Source organism: Microchirus variegatus (genome assembly GCF_963457635.1).
Source record: "Microchirus variegatus genome assembly, chromosome: 5".
In the NCBI taxonomy this organism is placed as follows: domain Eukaryota; kingdom Metazoa; phylum Chordata; class Actinopteri; order Pleuronectiformes; family Soleidae; genus Microchirus; species Microchirus variegatus.
The window spans coordinates 19,840,002-19,859,184 of record NC_139806.1 but is presented as its reverse complement, the minus strand read 5'-3'; the positions used below and the strand labels follow the sequence as shown (position 1 = coordinate 19,859,184).

Below are 19,183 nucleotides of genomic sequence, written 5' to 3'. Positions count from 1 at the left end.
TAGAGGGGCCCACCCTCAGCTTGGGGCCTTGGCAAGTTGCCTGCTTTGCCTGTTCTGTTACAATGCCCCTGGCTATTCATAACATCTAGCCATACTCTGAGCCAACATACTGTGCAGTGACCCGTCATGAGCTTGAACAAATTTGACCTCAGACGGTTTACATTAAGATTTGAAAGTTGTTTCCCATGATTTGTCTTATCAGAAGCCTTTTTACACCCTGTATTACCGAGAGGTGTGCAAGCAAGATAGCGACGTCAACGCTTGTGGTAATGCCCATCCTGAAGATAAAGTCAAAGTGGAGACAGGCCCCATTGCTTTGTTTCCCATGTCTGGAAACAGACGGACAAACACGGGGGGGAAAGCGATGAGCTGTTTCCAGGTGTGAGCTCGTGGGGTGTGTTGCAGCTTATTATGGCACAACCATCCTCCCTTTCTCTTGAAAAGATAACGGCTCCGAAAGAAGTCCGGCTTCTCTCTTTTGTTTCCAGTGATCATTTACAGTAGCAAATAGCATAGTAAGATAAATGGTTCAGTGGAAAAGTACATTATAAACAAAATAATTGTAGATTGTCAATAATTTCAATCAAATTGTGTCCCTTTTCATGTTTGAACTAAACAGTGTTATGGTCAGAATTTTGTCAAGATAATCAATCAATAATATGCTAAATCAAAATCTGTGATCACTTCTGAAAACACATTTGTATTAGCACATTTTTTGTTTTTGTTGTTATGTCAAACCTGGTTATGCACTTGTATGTGGACATCAGGTGTTTTGGGTCTTCAGACACCCTCGTCCAGGTGATTCAACCGCAGCTTGTGTTCCTGTCGCACTCCCTTGTCTCCATCAACTTTGTCTCCAGGGCCATCTTGACACTTTCTCAGCTGCTTCAGTGATGTTCTTGATGACCCTGGTTCTTGCCACTCTTGCAGCACCTAATGAGCTTTTGGTTTTGTGGCGTGAATGCCCCACAAACCCTTTGCAGTCTGCAGCCCACCTCACTTTCTTTTGTGGGTCTCCTCTATGTGATCTTCCCACTGCACTGTTAGCTCCCTGGTGCTGATGTTGTTGGTGCGCGCTGAGACCAGAATGTGTGGTCACAGGTCAATGTTGACCATGTGCTGGGGGAATCAAAGCAATTTTTCCAGGCCCACAGAGAACTGACAGTCCTGGGCCATCACTAGAATCCCTGCTGCCTTCCTTTGTCCAGCCCTTTGCCTCTGCTTTGATGAAAGGGCTCGTGTGGGTGGTGTTCCGTGGTCGGCTGCAGCTGCTGATCCACTTTCTGATAACTTGTGCAATGGGTTTCAGCACCTGGTTGTGCCGCCAAGTGTATTGGCACTCGCCAAGTGCTTTTGGGCAGGAACTCGTAACGCGTTCCAAAGTCGCTCTCACTTAGCACAATGGCCAGCTTGGATTCTCCAAGGTTCATGGCTTGCTCCCACCTCATCGCCCCCTACTGTCCCATACAAGATGCTATCTATGTCCTCCCTTCTCCTTCTGTCACTCTCACCTTCTCCTAGATCAGTCTTCCCTTCTCTTTTCCCCTTCCTCCCTTTAAGTTGTGGGGAGCATTCCCAAGCCAGGATTCATCACAGCACACTCAGCTCTCCACTTCCTTCCAGTCTTCACCACTTCTCCACAGGTCACAAGACCCTGTACATCAGCAGCTCTCTCTCATGACAACTAAAACTATTCTTCCCAAGACTTCAGTGGCAAATCAGTAGCTTTGTGTTGGTCCCGTAGAGGACAGTGCTGCTGAGACCTCTGGACAATCCCAGCCATCTACTTAGACATCCACTTACCTTCCTCTGGTGGAGATAAGTCATGGCCAGAGTATCTATGATGCCTTATCCGATAACCCCGATCAGTCGAATGTTCTCAACCAGCTCTCCAAGTTCTGGCAGATTGCCTGAACATTGCTTCAAGGCTTCGTGGCTGCTGTCAAAACTTTACCAAGGCTCTTAACAGGCCTCTCTGAGATAGTTGGGTTTGGTAGCCCTCCAACACTGGAACCTGTCCGTGACTTGGCCTTTCTTCAGCATAAGTGATCTTGACTTATGGGCCCACCCGATAAGTTTCTCCAGCCCGCGCAGGATCCACCTGCATCCTGGTACTGGCTCTGTGGTGAGGTCAGGTCATCCATAAAAGACCTGTTGGGAGGCTGCCGTGTCCCTGAACAGGGCTCTGGCTCTGTAATATATAATAAGAAAAGTATTCCCCTCATCATTGCACAAAACATTGTTCAACTGCACATTGATGAAAAGAAGAAACACATATTATAAGTTAATATTACACTTATGGTCTTGAATATATTTCTCTAAAAAAAAAACTTAAAGCAAGCATTTTTTTTTTGGTCTATTAGTATTGTTCAGCATTAATAACGGATTGTATATTATAATCCCATTGCGATGCTGACATCTAGTGGTGCTGCCACATTCGTGCACAGCACAGGCCTGTTAAATTGTGCAGGTGTTTTTATCAAACCCTCTGTGTGTGTATTTGTTACCATTTTCTAAAACAGTTTCTGTAAATCTACACTTGAACATTGACAGCTCTGTGGCACGTGAGGAGAACATTCATGGAAAAATTAGTGAAGTAATGAAATGTGATTAGGACAATATTTGTGCGCAGCGTGATGTTAGTGTGGCTGTGTAACGTCAAACAGAGGGAGTCTGACTGGAGCCCGTGGTGCAGGGAAATGACAAGACTCACTTGTTGAGCATGACTCCGTGCTAATGGCATTTTACTAAGTGACATCATCATCACGGTGAGGTCAGCGTGGGCACACAGAGGTGCCATGACTCCCTCCTGTTTGCTTGGAGGGAAAACATGAATGGATGGAGCACAGCGGCGCAGAGGTGGCAAATGTGTGGGTGGATGAGATTGACATGAAACTGCTACAGTTTATGGACGTGTGTGATTAATTAACCTCTCTGGTGTGTTGACTGGTTTACATTTCTAAGAAGCTCACTGAATTGCCTTCACTTTCTATTAGTTTCTATGTTTACATTCATGAACCATAAGCTTCACAAACATCACATTTTTCTCCTGGATTTAACTCTCTTGCTGGACTTGGCCTCTTTCCCTGTGCTGAAAGCTTCTGGTGAGGGAAAAAAAGAGCATACTTCATAAATGATCTACTTTTCGTACTTCCATATTTCAAATCACTCCCTATTCAGCTGCCCAGAGCCACCCTTTTCTGTGCTCTACTGCACTGCACCCACGTCACAATCCCGTTATATACTGCATATGTATACTACATACAAAGCACAGAGTATAGGTGAGGTTTGAATTCTTAAAATAACATCATTTATGGCATCATATGGTATCACACTAAATACCATATATTTGTAGATTAATTTGGGAAGTTTCTCTTTCTTCCCTTTACCTATTTCTTTGTATGAATGATTGTTTTAGAAGATCATTTTTTTAATGCACAGGGTGGAGTCTACATAAAGTCATACAGCAACATGGATGATTCTGCTCAAGATTTTAATCAACTTACTTGTGCTTGGGTGTATTTTGTATTACATATTCTACTATGGCACAAGAGAAGGAAAAAAAAAATGCAAATATACAATAAGCATACAGTAAAGAAATTATACTTGACGGGGAAAAAATGCCATAAAACATAAAAAAGTTGTTCTGAAAAAAAATGTGGTTTTGAAGATATTTAATTGACCTTATATTTTAATTATGTATTTGAGATTGAACTGAAAACACATTTTGAAAAACAAAATTGAGCCAAAGAGGTATCGGGGTGAGTCTGTGGAGGCCCACAGACTGTTAAAACCCAGGTGGATGGACAGCATGGTTTTTCAAGAAACAACAAGGAAATAGTCTCTGAATTAGTGTTGTGGTCCCCAACACATGGGAGAAGAAGGTGAGAAAGACCACCCCTAACATACATAGATGTTCTGAAAAGAGACACCGGTATACAAGGTGATGGCATGGGGAAGGCTATGCAGGACAGGAACTTCTGGGCGGCTACAGTGGTTCGGGTGACGGATGGAGAGGATGGACAGCATGATTTCAGTGATACAAATAGTAAGACTCAGACTACATTTTACAACAATTTAAAAGGTTTCATGTATACAGGGGCCGATCACTCACTCCAATGCAGCTGTGACAGCTGAATGTCCCTCCCTTCTCATCTGTCATGTTTTGACGTTGGTATGTAATACCCTCCAAAACAAACAGCCTCTAAAAGCTTATAATAGTGTGTTACACATTAAGCTGTTATTTCTGTCACTCGATTCATTTATTTATTTATTTACTTACCCTAATTTTCTTCCTTTTTGTCTGAGCCCATCTGATATTTATTTTGTCTCGTCTGTAGTTGAGTGTCTTGTTTTCCTGAAAATAAATAAAAGAAATGGTAAAATAAATCAATTGTTTAGGCATATCAACTTCATAATGATGTTTTTGGTTTTCCATATGCGTTAATGTTGTAGCTGATCTTTGTACTTGGTGCTTTATATAATGCTGGGTTTGCATATTTTATGAAGTGATGGTACATGGAAATAAGCAAATATAAACTGGTTATAGTTTCCAGAATAGAGTTCCAAAACAATTCCAAATTAGTAGGAAGATGAGAATGTTTTTCAAGTAGCAGAAAGTAAAGCCCAAGTGCAATAGGAAAACAAATATAGAATATAAAATATAGATCAGTGAATGCAAAGGGAGTTAGTGGTAGTTAATAGTGTGTTTTAATTGAAAATACTGTATTTTCAGTCTTCATCGCGATTTGTAGTACACATCTATACCCAGTAGATGGCGCTGATATGTTGTGAAACGGTGTGATAACTGTGTGACTTGTGTGCTGTGTGTGTTTTGCTTCCTCAAAGTCAAAATAGCTCAGCACATACATTTTATAAATCACATGACGGGGACTGACATGAATGGACGTCATTAAGTCCAGATCCAGGTACATATTTAATTCAACAAAATAAATGGAGCAAATAATAAAGATGGGTGCATTTGAAATGAGGTTTTGGAATAATACATTATATCTTCACATGTTTTCCCTTTATAACTGTTATTTTAATTTAACTTTTCCATAATCAATAAATGTTGTAATTTATTGATTATGGAATGTATAATCAATGACACAATCTGTATTTGAGAAAACCTTAAAACCTAAAAATAATCCTCCTGAATTAAACCTTAAACTTAAACGATCTTTCTGTAATTCTCGCGCTGTTAGTCACTGATGTTACACTTTTCTTTGTTAAATATTCAGATGAGCATCAGCTCCTGTAAATACAGAGTTCTCTCTGGATCAGCTTTCAACAGCCACTTGACATTGAGAAAACCAAACAGCCAGTCTGTCATTTAAACTCAGTGATGTGGACGATGTTAACGGATATTCTCGTTGGAATAGAGAAAAGAGCGTTGAGGCAACTTCAAGTTACCCTCTTTGATGAATGCATGAGGTCATTTTTTTCACTATAAGGAAAAATAATAATTAAGCAGTAATAATTAAAGTTATACATTATGTTACTTATATTGCTGTTTGTTTTTAATTCTGCAATATCTGATAATTAAGTCAAATAGCATTCAGTGTATTAAAGGAAAGCCAAAAGTTACTTTAATTAACATACTTTAAATAATAAAAAAAAAAAAACTCAATTCCATATGAGTTCATCAGTCAATCAAGAAAATTCCAAACTTGTAATTTGACATTGGTGGAAGATAAAGGAGGGGAGACGTTAATAATGGTCTCAGGCAATTCACACATATTTATTTCTGCATTTTAGAAGCTTCAAGCCAGGGAGTGAAATCCGGACAGGTTGTTATAGCTACGCAATCCACGGGGGTTCCGATGTCTATTTAAAACCTCTCGGACCCTCCCTCTCTCTCCTTTAAACAACATTATATATCACACACACACTGCATGCTAATGCGGACCAATTCCCAATGAGCACTAAAACACATCTTTAAATTGTCTTGAGTTCAAACTGCTGTGACTGAGCTACAGAGGGAACATATCATCAGAATTCAGCCTGTGGCAATACCTGCTGATTGGGTCCTAAAGCAGCAGCAGCAGCACCTTTTAACTTTTAATGTTTGCCTCCACACTTCTGCCACGAGACGTCGCGAAAGATAGATAGGAATAAAAAATAACCAATCAGTGCAGAATCGGCTTTTTTGTTTTGTTTTGTTTGTTTGTTTGTTTATTTTTTATTTGTTCGCTTCCTTTTTTTTTTCTTTTTTTTTTTTTTTTGCTCTTCAGTTCAAATCCCTGTGCGCGCCCGTGAGCGCGCATGTAGACATTCTGCGGGAGATGTTTTGCGAAACTTTAAGGATGATATACCTTGGATGTTTCCTGTTGCTCTGCGGGCTCACGCGTGTCATGGCTAGTTATCCCATCTGGTGGTAAGTTTCATTTCCATTCTACTCGTGCCCGCCTGACTAAAGGCGACACATGTTGTGTTTTATGTTTAAACAGTGGAAAGTGTCATGATGGTCCGCCTGTTGTGCGTCACTTTGAGTCGGTTTTCGTGACGATTTGGTTTGTGACAGCCGCGGGACTGATTCTGGGGGAACTGATGCTGAAACTCACCCGGTCTTTTTTTATTATTATTATTTATTTATTCTTACAGCCGCTTACATGATGTACGTGTGTCAAATATTGTATATGAAGTGCTATTAATGTTTTGTAACTCTGGTGAATGTACATTTTTATAATTGAAGAAAATCATATATTCTTTTATGTTTAGGACAAGTGTAGGAAGAATCATGAGCGTTGGGACATTTTCACATTCAGAGTGCAACAGGTGCAAAGTTTGCGTGCTTGTGTGTGTGCTAGTGTGCACATACACTGTGAATGTGAATGTGTGTGTGTGTGTGTGTGTGTGTGTGTGTGTGTGTGTGTGTGTGTGTGTGTGTGTGTGTTGGAGTGTACATGGATGAAAACTTTAGGATTTAATCTACTTCTCATATGCTCATCTTAATATTCTAATATGTCCCAGTAGAATGATTATTGACACATTCACTTGTAACTAAACATAACTGAATATTTAACTACATTTAAACATGTAAATCTGCAGCAAATTAATCAGCTAATTTATTTTCTGCACCAGATTATTTTTTTTTTTATAATTACTGTATGCTTAATTTAGAATTCATCACACTTAATGAGCTTTTGAAATAAACTGCCGCAAACGCCTTATTATCCCTCATATTTAAGTTCAAGCGAAAGGCAGAGTTTGATTAACAACTTCTTTGGTTAGTTTCCTTTTTTGTTGCTTAATCCATGTCAGTTTTAACACATTTGAGCATTTTATGTTGAACAAATCCTTCACTATTTGGGTTTGCTACGACTTTGAGTGTACCCTAATGGGAATCTCTTAATGGGTCCCCTGGTGGTATTACTGATTTGAAACTAATTACATGCTCAGCTGGAAGGAAATCCTGATGTAACAGCGGGGCTCTCATTGGCTAAAAAATAAATAAAAGACCCAAATCAGTTCACTCCTGGGTTTAATGGACACAGGGAATGAATGCATGCCCAAATTGTTTGATCCACCGTGTATTATTCACTATATGTAGAGCATGTCGTTTTAGTTTTATTTTCCTTTGTGTGCAGCCAGTTATGAATGACATGATGGAAAGCAGATTTCCATTCAGTCATAACAGAAACCCTGCAGCAAGTCAACAACTATTTTGTGTGTTGATGCTTGGATTTTTGGAGGGTGGGTCAGGTCACTGTTTGAACAGTGCAGCAGCAAAGAAAGTGTCAGGTAAACATGACAGGAATAAGGTGCCTGCATCATCGCTATACGCAACTGAAGATATACTGCAGCTCGTGTACATTTCAGGTCTATTTTTTTAGGTAATAAGTTGCTGGAGTGTTTTGGGGGTTTTTTTTTTGTCTTTTTTCATGCACGATTGATAATGCAATCTTTGTTACATGGCAACTCATCCAAAGGCAAATAACCTGGTTCCTTCTGGGTTGAGCTCAATGTGCCTGCATTGTCACTCCCTTGCAAACAGCTTCTGTGTAAAAGCAACTGGGAATGGTTTGCTGCCAAATTTGGCTTCAAGTGGCCACTGGAGCAGCATCATGCACAACCTGTGTGCCACAGCAGTTGTCGGGGGGTACCTGATCTGCTCCAAGACACATTCATGTCTGTCTCTTTTCGACCTGCCATAACATAGCCTGGCTGCAGACACCACCCCACCACCCCCTTCACTAGTCCACCCCACCTTAGAAGATAAATACCTGGAGGTGAAAGCTTGCCGCACATTCCTTTTCCCAAACATAGTCTCTTGATGTCAAAGTCGGCTCCAAGGCCCGAGGGCCCACAGGTAAAGTGGTAATTCTAAGGTACCCTGCTTGGGCTTGCTGAAATATGCATTAAACCTGCACTGGATGCACTTAGATGACAGGGGGAAAGTCTGTGCTGAGACAAAAAAATTATATGATATATGTTATTCCTAAGTATTTATTTGTAACAGTTTTCACTCGATTGTTCACTTGACAACATGGATCTTTACAAATGTGGTGAATCCTGCTTCTTTACAACGGAGGGCAGCTGGTCGGATGAGAAATTCGTTTCTCAGAAAGGAATTAGGGAGATTGAGGCAGCGCGAGCTGAATGGATGCCTAAAACCCTCAGAACACATAAACTTCTAATTGCTGTGTTTGAATATTTGTTGGAGTTGGTTTCTAACAACACTGCTCTTAATGCAGTAGCTTCTTAAAAAATCATAAATCATCCCCTGGAACATGCCCTGCCTTCTCTACCAGGCCATTTCTTAACACAGGAAGATGTGGCATGGATTACTCAGCCACACTGAGACAGACACAGAAACAAGCACGAGTGAAGCAACTTTAGCACATTGACTCATGTTGGGTCTGTGAAACACAAGGGTGACCCACCAGAAATGTATTTAAAAAGGCTCCTCACAAGCGTAGTACTGCTGACTACTATATCAGACTCACCACAGACTGGTTCCTAATAACATGACTTTCGGCTTTTTCTCGCCTCGGGAAAAGTCGGTTTCTGCTGTTGTGACGCATTTGGTCTTTGACGAAGGCAAAGGTCTTTCCTTCAAATTAAGTTGACAAATATGCCATGAGACAGGCGCCATTACCTGCTGCAGAGGAAAAAAGGAAGCACAGGATGTTCACGATTAGACTGACAGCAAGTGTTTTCACCTCCCATCAGTCTTCATAAACAATCATTATCCATCATTGATTGATTGCTTGATTGATTATCCTTTATTTTCTGTCATATGCAGAAAATGTGCCCAGCCAAAGTGGGCTTACAAGACACAATTTAAAGGAACGGATCAGCTAGTAAAACATACATTACAGATAACATTAAACAAATAGACCTTCCTGACATTCTGTCCATTAAATGTGGACAACGATTGGTCATCAGTGCATTCCTGGGTTTTGAGAAGACATGGTGTCATTCAGAAAAGGTGTTTTTAATTCACACCATTGATGACGATATAGAAGAAAGTGTGACTCATTCTCAGTTTCACTTAATTCACATCATTCACACAAGCAGTTTTGTTGCTGAACATTTTTAAATCTGCCAACATCTGGATAAGTTTGCTTTCAAGTTAGATTCAGCACAGAACTTCTAATTGTGTCCAAGCTACATGATAAATGATTGTGATAAATATACTGTAAATTAATATCCTCGATAATGTCAATGCAACTGCCCTGCACTGTTTGCTGCCGTTTAGAGCAACTTAGTCTTCACTAGTTTTGGATGTGGTTTCTTTGGAGAATGATGGATCAGTGAGGTCCAAACTGAGGTCAGGTCTGTGTTTACTGCAGACAGACTATAAACTAAAGTAATTTCCCCTGGAATCATTTCCAGCTTGTCATTGCTTGCTTAGTAGATGCCTCATCGTGATTAATTAGCGTGGATCTCGTGTGTAGAAATTAGACAAGAAATTCTGTTGAAACCAGTGTGACACATTTGCTTGGGGATGTCGGCGTAAAGGTCACTTACAAGAATAATGGAAGGCTGATTCACACTTACAGTAAACACCTGGCTGACATACTTAAAACAGGATCTTAAAAATGAAATGTTTTGGTACATAACTGAGGTGTTTGGGGTCAACGTGGTGGAGGTCATTAGGAGCCATGAGCCAAGGTTCATTTAGCTCAGTAGATCTTGTCTTCTTGGGTCGTGAGGTTTTAAAGGAGTCAGCCTCAGGTCAGTGTCTGGAGTTTTGGGTAATCTTCTTGTGATTAGTACCTGAACAACACTCAGGTCAACAGAGAGTGAGCTAAAAGTCCTGCACACCTGCTGCCCCTGACTTTGTGCAAACGCTACAGTTGTTGCTGTGGAGTCCATACCTCTCAGGGCACAATCATCAGACCTCTGCTGTCAGTGTTTATTTAACAGACAGTGGATGTAAAATGAATGAAGACCACTTGGTAGCTTCTCTGTGGGGCATTTGCCAAAGATAGCAATTGAAGGTGTGCTATTAAACAATCAAGTATTCCAAAGATGATGGATGGATGGAAGGAAGGGAGGATGGATTGATGCATAAATAGATAGATAGATAGATAGATAGATAGATAGATAGATAGATAGATAGATAGATAGATAGATAGATAGATAGATAGATAGATAGATAGATAGATATAATTCATTATTAGACGGAAAGGCAAAGAGAAAGCAATACAAGGAGTGACACTGAGAGATGTAATCAGTAAACCAAGTTTGCACTTGTTGTATCCCAGAATACCTTCCTCAAAGGAAAGGGGGTGTGGGGTGGGATGGTTCAGTGTTACACTTAATAAACTCTCTGAAGTTTCAGTGTAACGTTTGCACTCTTATTAACCTAAGCTGAAGGCCTGTTAAGTGTGTGGACAGTTAATAACAAGGTGTAGTTTTCCAAGTTGTCAGCTTAAGGTCTATGAAGACCTCTAGATGCATTGTAGACTTTCATCTTAGACAGAAACACTGCCTGCATCTTTGTCAGCAAGGCTGCAATTTCAATGCACACAAAGGCCAGGTGTGTGCAGAGAGGGTAGTTGAAGGGATAAAGGACGGACTCCTAATGGTAGCATCAGATACAGCAAATAAACACAATCAAACAGACATGAAATTACCATCCCCCTTAGAAGACTTCAAATCAGACTTTGACTTAAGCGGTGGTAAATCAATACATACAGACACAGACATGAAACAAAACAAGTTGCTATCATGAAAAAAAAAAACACTTACGTTGTGACTTCTCTTCTCTTTCAGGTCACTAGCAGTGGGCCACCAGTACTCCTCACTGGGTACTCAGCCTATTCTGTGTGGCAGCATCCCAGGTTTGGTGCCCAAACAGCTGCGTTTCTGCCGGAACTACGTAGAAATCATGCCCAGTGTGGCAGAAGGTGTTAAGATTGGCATCCAGGAGTGTCAGCACCAGTTCAGAGGCCGACGCTGGAACTGCACCACAGTCAATGACAATCTGGCCATTTTTGGCCCAGTGTTAGATAAAGGTAACGTGCACAGCAAACAAGTGTTTCTCTCTCTCACGTTTTGACACATTTAAGACCTTCCTTTGCTGCTATGCTTCTGTCAGACCCATAGACAAGTAGTTTCAAGGGTAAATACAACATCTTGGCATTTGTATTTGTGCTACTCAGCCATAAACCAGCAAACAAGCCTTCCCTATGTAAATCATCCATTATGCTCATCCAAATCCTTGTTTAAATATACTTTGGACTGAAGTGAGCTGTATGCATGAAATAATGTACACAATTAAGACGAGTGAGTTCTGTCTTGTTGGAGTTTTCTCCAGGAGGAAATCCCCTGTGATTGTTCTTCTGTACTTTCCCCATGAGCAACATACCTTTTACCAAAGATTTTTAACAGAGTTATGGAGTTTTCCAAAATGTATTTTACCTGTTAGAAGTATGTTGAAATGTGGATGCTTTATATGGTGTGTATGAAATAATTGGCTCAAGCTGTAGGAATGTACATTATACAATACACACACACACAAACATACAGAAAATCAAGGGAATACATATTTGAAAGGGATTAGTCCAAAGTGACAATTTTGGTTCAGTAAACAAGGCTTTAGATAAGAGGCCAGTTTTGTGTTTTCCTACATTGTTGCTTTATTCAAGGGTTGAGGGGAGTGATCTAAACCTGTCACTTACTTAGCAGAAGACTGATGTGAACACAGGGTGTTGAAGGTTAGTTGGGGCAATTGCTTTTAATAAACTGGAGCCAGTTGATAGAAGAGGCTAGGTGGCTAACGATGGGGGTTCTCAATCCAAGTCCTTTTGTGGTGCAAAATGCCATCACATCTCTCGTTGCCTCCCCTCCTGAGTCTAAATTGCAGGGGTAGTGAGAGGAAAGAGGAGGCAGCTACCGGGCTTTAGTAAATCATTTTGATTGGATTAAGGTCACTGAGGTTCTTAATAATGTGAGAGGTCAAAGTGGCTGGATTAAGTGCCTTTGTCAGAGGCCAAGGAGAGTGACTCGGGGGCTCAGAGCCCTTTGATAGGGCTTAGTAGAAGAGGGCTTCCATTTCATTGGATTTGATTGATGCTGGTGTTTATCTGTGCAACTGGGCCATTGTCCTCACTGGTGTCTGTTTGTCTGTGATTCAGACTGTTGTATGTCAGTTTCCTCCTGCCTTTTTTTGGAAGGCAAAGCTGAAAGGAAGAGTAGGTGCCTTTATTGGCTTCAGCAGATTAGTTCCTATCATGTAGTCCCCCTCACAATCACCAAGGCATCTGTTTGTTTTTCCAAGTAGTGGAAGAATGAAAAACATAGGGGAGAAGCAGTCCCGTTACGATCCCGAAAAAAGAAGAGACGACTGGAGTGAAAGTTTTTGTGACCTAAATAAACAGAACCTAAAATTATTTCTGAAAAATTAAGATTTGAATTACTCCAGTCTTTACAAATGCTTGCACATGCTTTCTCTTGTGCGTGTTCCTGCTCCCATACACATGGTGTGATCCCTGCTCTCTGTCTCTCTCTCTCTCTCTCTCTCTCTCTCTCTCTCTCTCTCTCTCTCTCTCTCTCACTCCACACCTCAAATCATGAACCCTACCTCTAGGCTAAGTCTGCGTCAGCACTCATTAATTTACATTAACTAAAGTGTCAAAACATGCTCTGCTGGAATCTGCCTGTGATGAAAGGTAAAAATCTGCACAGGTGTTCTTAGTCTGCAGAGCCAATCCCAGAACTGTTTTTGGCATTCTTGGTATTTACAGAACAGCTACCTAGTATATGGGTGTAATCAGTCTCCTCTTTATGAGTCATATGATACCATTATTAAGGTCAACATTGCTATTAAAAAGTGGACAGTCTCTATTTCACAGGTGTTACCACCCAAACAGGTAGAGACATGCATCATCACTATTCCACTTGAAACCATTAAATTAAAACAAAGGTCACAGGAAATTACTATTACATAATATGTAAAGTATGTGTCTGTGTGTGTGTGGGTTGGGGGGCACTGCAAAGTTGAATACTGTGGTATCCAAACAACAGATCGACCTAAATCATTAAGGTTCATCTAAACTAACTGCAGGAAGGTCAGGGTACGTGGGTTATGACCTACGACCTGAGGATGAGAAAGTGTAACTCTTTAGGATGAGCTAAGAGGTCTGTGCTTTTCATGGGGACGTATGTCTCTCCATGCTGGGGGAGGGAAACGAGCACTCCTGTTTATCATTAACTCTGGGGCAAGAAAGAAAGAAGGGGTGTGTTAAATGGAGTTGATGGGGGGACCTTAGCCCCACTTCCCGCTGTGCACTGCTCAGAGCACAATATCTTCGCAACCATGAGATTAAGCAGGAGAAAAAGTGCTTTTCCCCATTCACACGCCCTTTAGATTGTTTTATTAAACCATTTCAATAGGGATTTCCCCGTCTGCCGACAAGCGGGGTCCAGCCACTGCATAGTTCTCTGTTGCTATGACTTAACTTGGTCTCCACTAATCACTGGCCAGGGCAAATTTCATATAAAATATCTGCAGCCATTGTGGAACTAACACAGCGTGACAGTGGCTGCACAATAGGGGATTCAGCCCCCCAGCAGGTTGTAGGGACCACTTGGTCTGCCAGGATCTGGAAAGGTTTGGTGGAGAAGCATTGTTGGAGGGCAAGTGTCCCTAAATACCATAAATTGGTCATAAAGCTAAGAAAAGCAGTGGCATTTTGTAAGAGCTGGTGTTTCCTGGTGAAGTAAATGCTATAGATGTATTTAACGCCAATGAAATACCAAGCATAACATGTAATATCAGCAGGGTTTTTTTTTTACACTGTATAGGTAAGTACCACACACCGAGGTAAAGTATTTATTTGCAATGGCAAGGTAAATATAGAGAAAACCATTCATATGTCAAATTGCGTAAATATTTTTGGAAGCATAGTTTTTTGCAGGCATTGGGTTTTAGGGGGTGTTTTAGGGCAAAAGACCAAAAGCTTTCAGTTTCGACAGTGAACTGTTCTGCACTGTTAATAGAAGTCTTGGAGCTTTATGAACAGTACTGCTCGATGCTAAAGCCCCAAACCACTTTCCACATTCACTTGAATCATAATACAATACTACTCTTCTGGATGAGCATGGGAAAGTCCCCATCCTTATTAGAAGCCTACTTATATGATCAGGACATATTTCATTTTCCTTAAACCGTTTCCTTTGTTCATAGATAATCCTTTTTTCCTCTTTAGTTTTCATCTCTTACCACTTACCCTCCGCAATTATTGCCAGTCATCGGTGAGGTTATATTTCCATTGTCCCCAAGGCATTATTTTAGGTCCACTATATATATTTATTTATTTATGTACTAGTTTTGAATGAGTAATACACAGGGCTATACAAAATCTAGCTGCAGAATAACTTAATAGGACATGGAATGCGCTCCATTTTGTCATTACCTAACATTTGCTCAGGTTGACGCAGTTCTATCACCTCAGAGTTTTGCTCCAGTTCACTCGTCGCTCTAAATTTGAAGCTTATACGTTGTCAGTTTCATGTGATGCATGGTGATTTGTACTTAATTACCCGAGACAGTCACGCAGCATTAAATCAAACAGCATTCAGTTCCCACAGCTTCAGGGGAAATACTGCAACATTCATGTGAAACAATATGGAAAGAGAGCAGAGGTTTATGTATTTATTAGTGTACACATTAGTAAACTTGTGTGTATGCTTGTAGTATTAAGTGGGTGGTGGAGGATGCCAGTAGACCTTTTCTCTTGCATCATTGTTTCTAATGCCGTTTAGTCCTCAAACTGGTTGGAACCTGCTACAAGGGAGGTGCTCCTACTCCCTCTCGCTTTATACCCCGCCCTTTCCCTCTCTTTTCTGTCTTTCACTATTTCAATCCTTTTTTTCACAGAAATGTTCAACACAAATTGCACAAATTACATGAACCTGATCTGTCTGAACTATATCTGTTTATATCTTGATCAATGTCTTCCACACTGGTCGCTGTTCCATGTTTAGCCCTGGTGTTTCCACTCTCTTGATTGCTGTGTCTTCTTATGAATGTGCAAGACCATACAAGTACATATATTCAAGGCAGCCTTCTTGCAATAATGAGCGCTGTTAGAGGGAGGTATATGCTGAAGCATGCAAGGCCTTCCCTTCTGTACCAGTTGTTTGGGATTGCATATCTGGACACTACAGTCCTATTTCTGTTTAGTGTCTATGACTGGTGTCCCATGAGTGTGAGGCCTTTCCTAACCTTTCAAAAGCTTAATTGAGTCTCTTAATTATAGGCCTGTCAGTCCCGTCTCTTCCTCTCATCTCTCTGGAAGATCCTGATCCCTCTGAGTCATCACTTAGCTATGTCAGACAGAGACACAGAGGCCTTTCAGGTCTTATTCAGAGACAGCACGATTGATGTATGGGTTGACTGAACCTACACACTGGTACACCTTGGTAGATTGGACCTCAACACACATAGCCCACCACAGCAATTGCACTAATTGCTCATATAACTGTAGCAAAAAAAAGTCGATATCTATATGAACTGGAAGTAATGTTGCAAATAATACTTGGCATCAGGCTATATTTCTATTTGTGTGTTTCTAATCTGGTTAGAGCCATTTATAGTTTTTCAAAATGTATATGTCTGTGATGGTTTTAAGTCATCCACACCATTGTGTCTCCTGCAGGTTAGATATAGGCGACTGAACTTGCTTTTACCTCTTGATCATCAATTTCACTAAGCAAGTCCAGTCACCGAATTCAAGTGATATATTTCTAACACATTTGTAATTCCCCTTTCAGCCACTCGAGAGTCAGCATTTGTTCATGCCATTGCCTCAGCGGGAGTGGCATTTGCAGTGACCCGTGCCTGTGCTGATGGTTCAGCCACCATCTGCGGGTGTGACACACGCCACAAGGGCCCCCCTGGTGAGGGATGGAAATGGGGCGGTTGTAGTGAGGACGTGGAGTTTGGGAGCATGGTGTCCCGAGAGTTTGCTGATGCGAGAGAGAATCGCCCTGATGCACGCTCAGCCATGAACCGCCACAACAACGAGGCAGGAAGAATGGTTAGTTTTCTTTTAGTTCTTTTTGTTGAAGAACAGCTTTTCTCCTTCTTTGACACGTTTAATTAATAGGTTTTTTTTTCCTTTTCCTCCAAAGTCCCTCAATGAGAACATGTTCCTGAAATGTAAGTGCCATGGTCTTTCGGGGAGCTGTGAGGTCAAGACGTGCTGGTGGTCTCAGCCAGACTTCCGAGTCATCGGTGACTACATGAAGGATAAGTATGACAGCGCATCTGAGATGGTAGTGGAGAAACATAAGGAGTCCCGTGGATGGGTGGAGACGCTGAGAGCCAAGTTCAACTACTTCAAACCCCCCACAGAGCGTGACCTGGTGTATTATGAAAGCTCGCCCAATTTCTGTGACCCTAATCCTGAGACTGGCTCCTTTGGCACTCGAGATCGCATCTGCAACCTGACGTCCCACGGCATAGACGGGTGCGACCTTCTGTGCTGTGGGAGGGGTCACAACACTCGGACTGAGAAGCGAAAGGAGAAGTGCCACTGTATTTTTCACTGGTGCTGCTATGTGAGCTGTCAGGAGTGTGTGCGAGTCTATGACGTCCACACCTGCAAATGATGTTTCTTCTTCTTTTTTATTTTATTTACCAAAATCTAAACTCTTCAATTGGCACAAGAGTAATTATACTAACTTTTCTACAAGCTATAAGAGACTGTAAACATGTCTGACCTGTCCGTGGACTCCAGCGGCAGACATGACGGCCCTGTTGTTTTGTGCTGTGATGCTAAGAAGAGCCAATCTCTGACTTTATTAACTGGAACTCTTCAGTAGATGCTTACACCACAAAGCATTTCACTCACATGAACTGCGACGGTGGCAATAATGACAACAGTGTTGATATCTATAGCAATGACAAAACTATTTTTATGTACTGACGTAGGAAAGGAGAATTGTCAGCTTAATGACAAACACCATATTGGTGTTTTTTTTTTGTTTTTTTTTCTGTGTACCAAGTAGTTACTTTTGTTGAGAACAGTCCAGCACTGCCAATGCTTTCAAGTCTTAGGGGCAAACAATGGAAATGTAATTTGTTACTCAACAGCATGCATTCACTTCCTCAACATTATTAGTATGTATATGTAGAGTCTATTTGAAAACTAACATTACCAATGTCTGAGTGAGTCTTTGATTTTTAGTCTTAATAAGTTACTGATCGTTGGGTAAGAATGCACTTGCACCTGAGTGAATGTAGTATTGTGCTGTAATGTGTTTACATGTTCACAACGTCTTAAGCTAACAAGTTAATATCTGCTTTAAATGACTAACTTTACCTGAGAGTAGACGTGAGCCACATCCAGGGGTGTTGCAACAGGCAAAGCAGGCAACTGCAGAGCAGCTCATTACTTGAGTTCACAGCAATGACAGTAATATAGAGTAGAGTTTAAACTGTTTTTTGAGCAGTGGGAATATGTTTAATTGGCATTCACTCCTAGGTCAAATGACTCTGCAATGGTTTTGATTTGTATCAGCTATGGCTATGGTCTGCATTAGCAGGGGTTTTTGACCAGGTAATATGCTAATTTCTTCTTTGTCAACTTAATTTTTGGCAGCAATGTGGATTCCAGTGTAATTTCCAACACATAGTGCTAAGATGCGCAATCTTCATAGCCCTTAAGGCCCTGGTATACTTCCACAGACATGCCACGTGCTGAAGTGCAAGTCACATATCGCAGACCCTGGTATACTCACGTGTCAGGGTCCTGCGGTATCCTACTTCACCATTGAGTGGCGGCACAAGTCTGGATGCACGGAATAGGACGTATTCCTACCAATGAAGAAGAGAACAATGCTACAGCTCCCTCAGACATGTCTGGTTCGAGTGGCTCACAGATGAAAGGCCCGTCGAGCAGGGGAGTCGGGGTGTCAGCCGGTTCGAAGTTCGCCAAGTCGGGAGTCGGATGACTATCCTTGGCGACGACTTCTTCTGTTGTCGAAATGTTTTTTTCTGCTTGTTGAGTGATGGGGCGGAAATTCAATTTGTGCATGCACTGTCCATGGACGTAATTCTCGTTGGGTCTGCGTGCGTTGAGTGCGGAAGTATACCAGGGAACTTTCAGCCATGACCTCACTTTTTACAACTAGGAAACATGCTCAATATTTTTGAATAAATCATATTTCATGTTAACAGCCCCTTAAAATTGGTCACTCGCCCTTAAGTTTGAACAGGTAAAGTAAAAGATACAACACAGCGATGACTGTAACACTGTTACTGTCAATTGTTGTGTCAAATGTTTTAGTGGGGTCACCATCCATCCATCCATTTTCTATCGCTTTAACCTCCACATGAGGGTCGTGGTGGGTGCTGTGCCAATATCAGCTGACATAGGGCGATAGGCAGGTCACACACCCCTGATCAGATTGCCAGTCCATGACAGGGCCACATAGAGACAAACAACCATTCACTCTCACATTCACACCTTCGGTCAATTTAGATTGTCCAGTTTTCCTAATCCCCATATTGCAATGTTTTTGGACTGTCCGGGGATCGTGGGGTCATCTGTATTTTAAAAAGTAAATCACTGCTATAACCACAAACCACAAAAGTCTATAATAGACGATGTACAGGAGACTGCAACAGCATCATCGTGGGAATACCCCTAACAAAGCCCCATCCCAATTGCTGAGGAATTTCAGAACAGCAATATTTTAACCATGAATCACACTCATG

At 41.3% G+C, this 19,183-nt stretch overlaps 1 protein-coding gene across 1 annotated transcript; it reads left to right on the top strand.

Moving 5' to 3' along the window:
• Positions 1 to 6,287: 6,287 nt before the first annotated feature.
• wnt3a (wingless-type MMTV integration site family, member 3A) lies at positions 6,288 to 17,073 on the top strand (the record flags this gene model as incomplete). Its single annotated transcript, XM_083889493.1, has 4 exons — positions 6,288 to 6,379; positions 11,230 to 11,471; positions 16,234 to 16,499; positions 16,594 to 17,073. 4 exons carry the CDS (start codon positions 6,288 to 6,290, stop codon positions 17,071 to 17,073), a joined length of 1,080 nt encoding a protein of 359 aa, XP_083745619.1.
• Between the last annotated feature and the right edge of the window lie 2,110 nt (positions 17,074 to 19,183).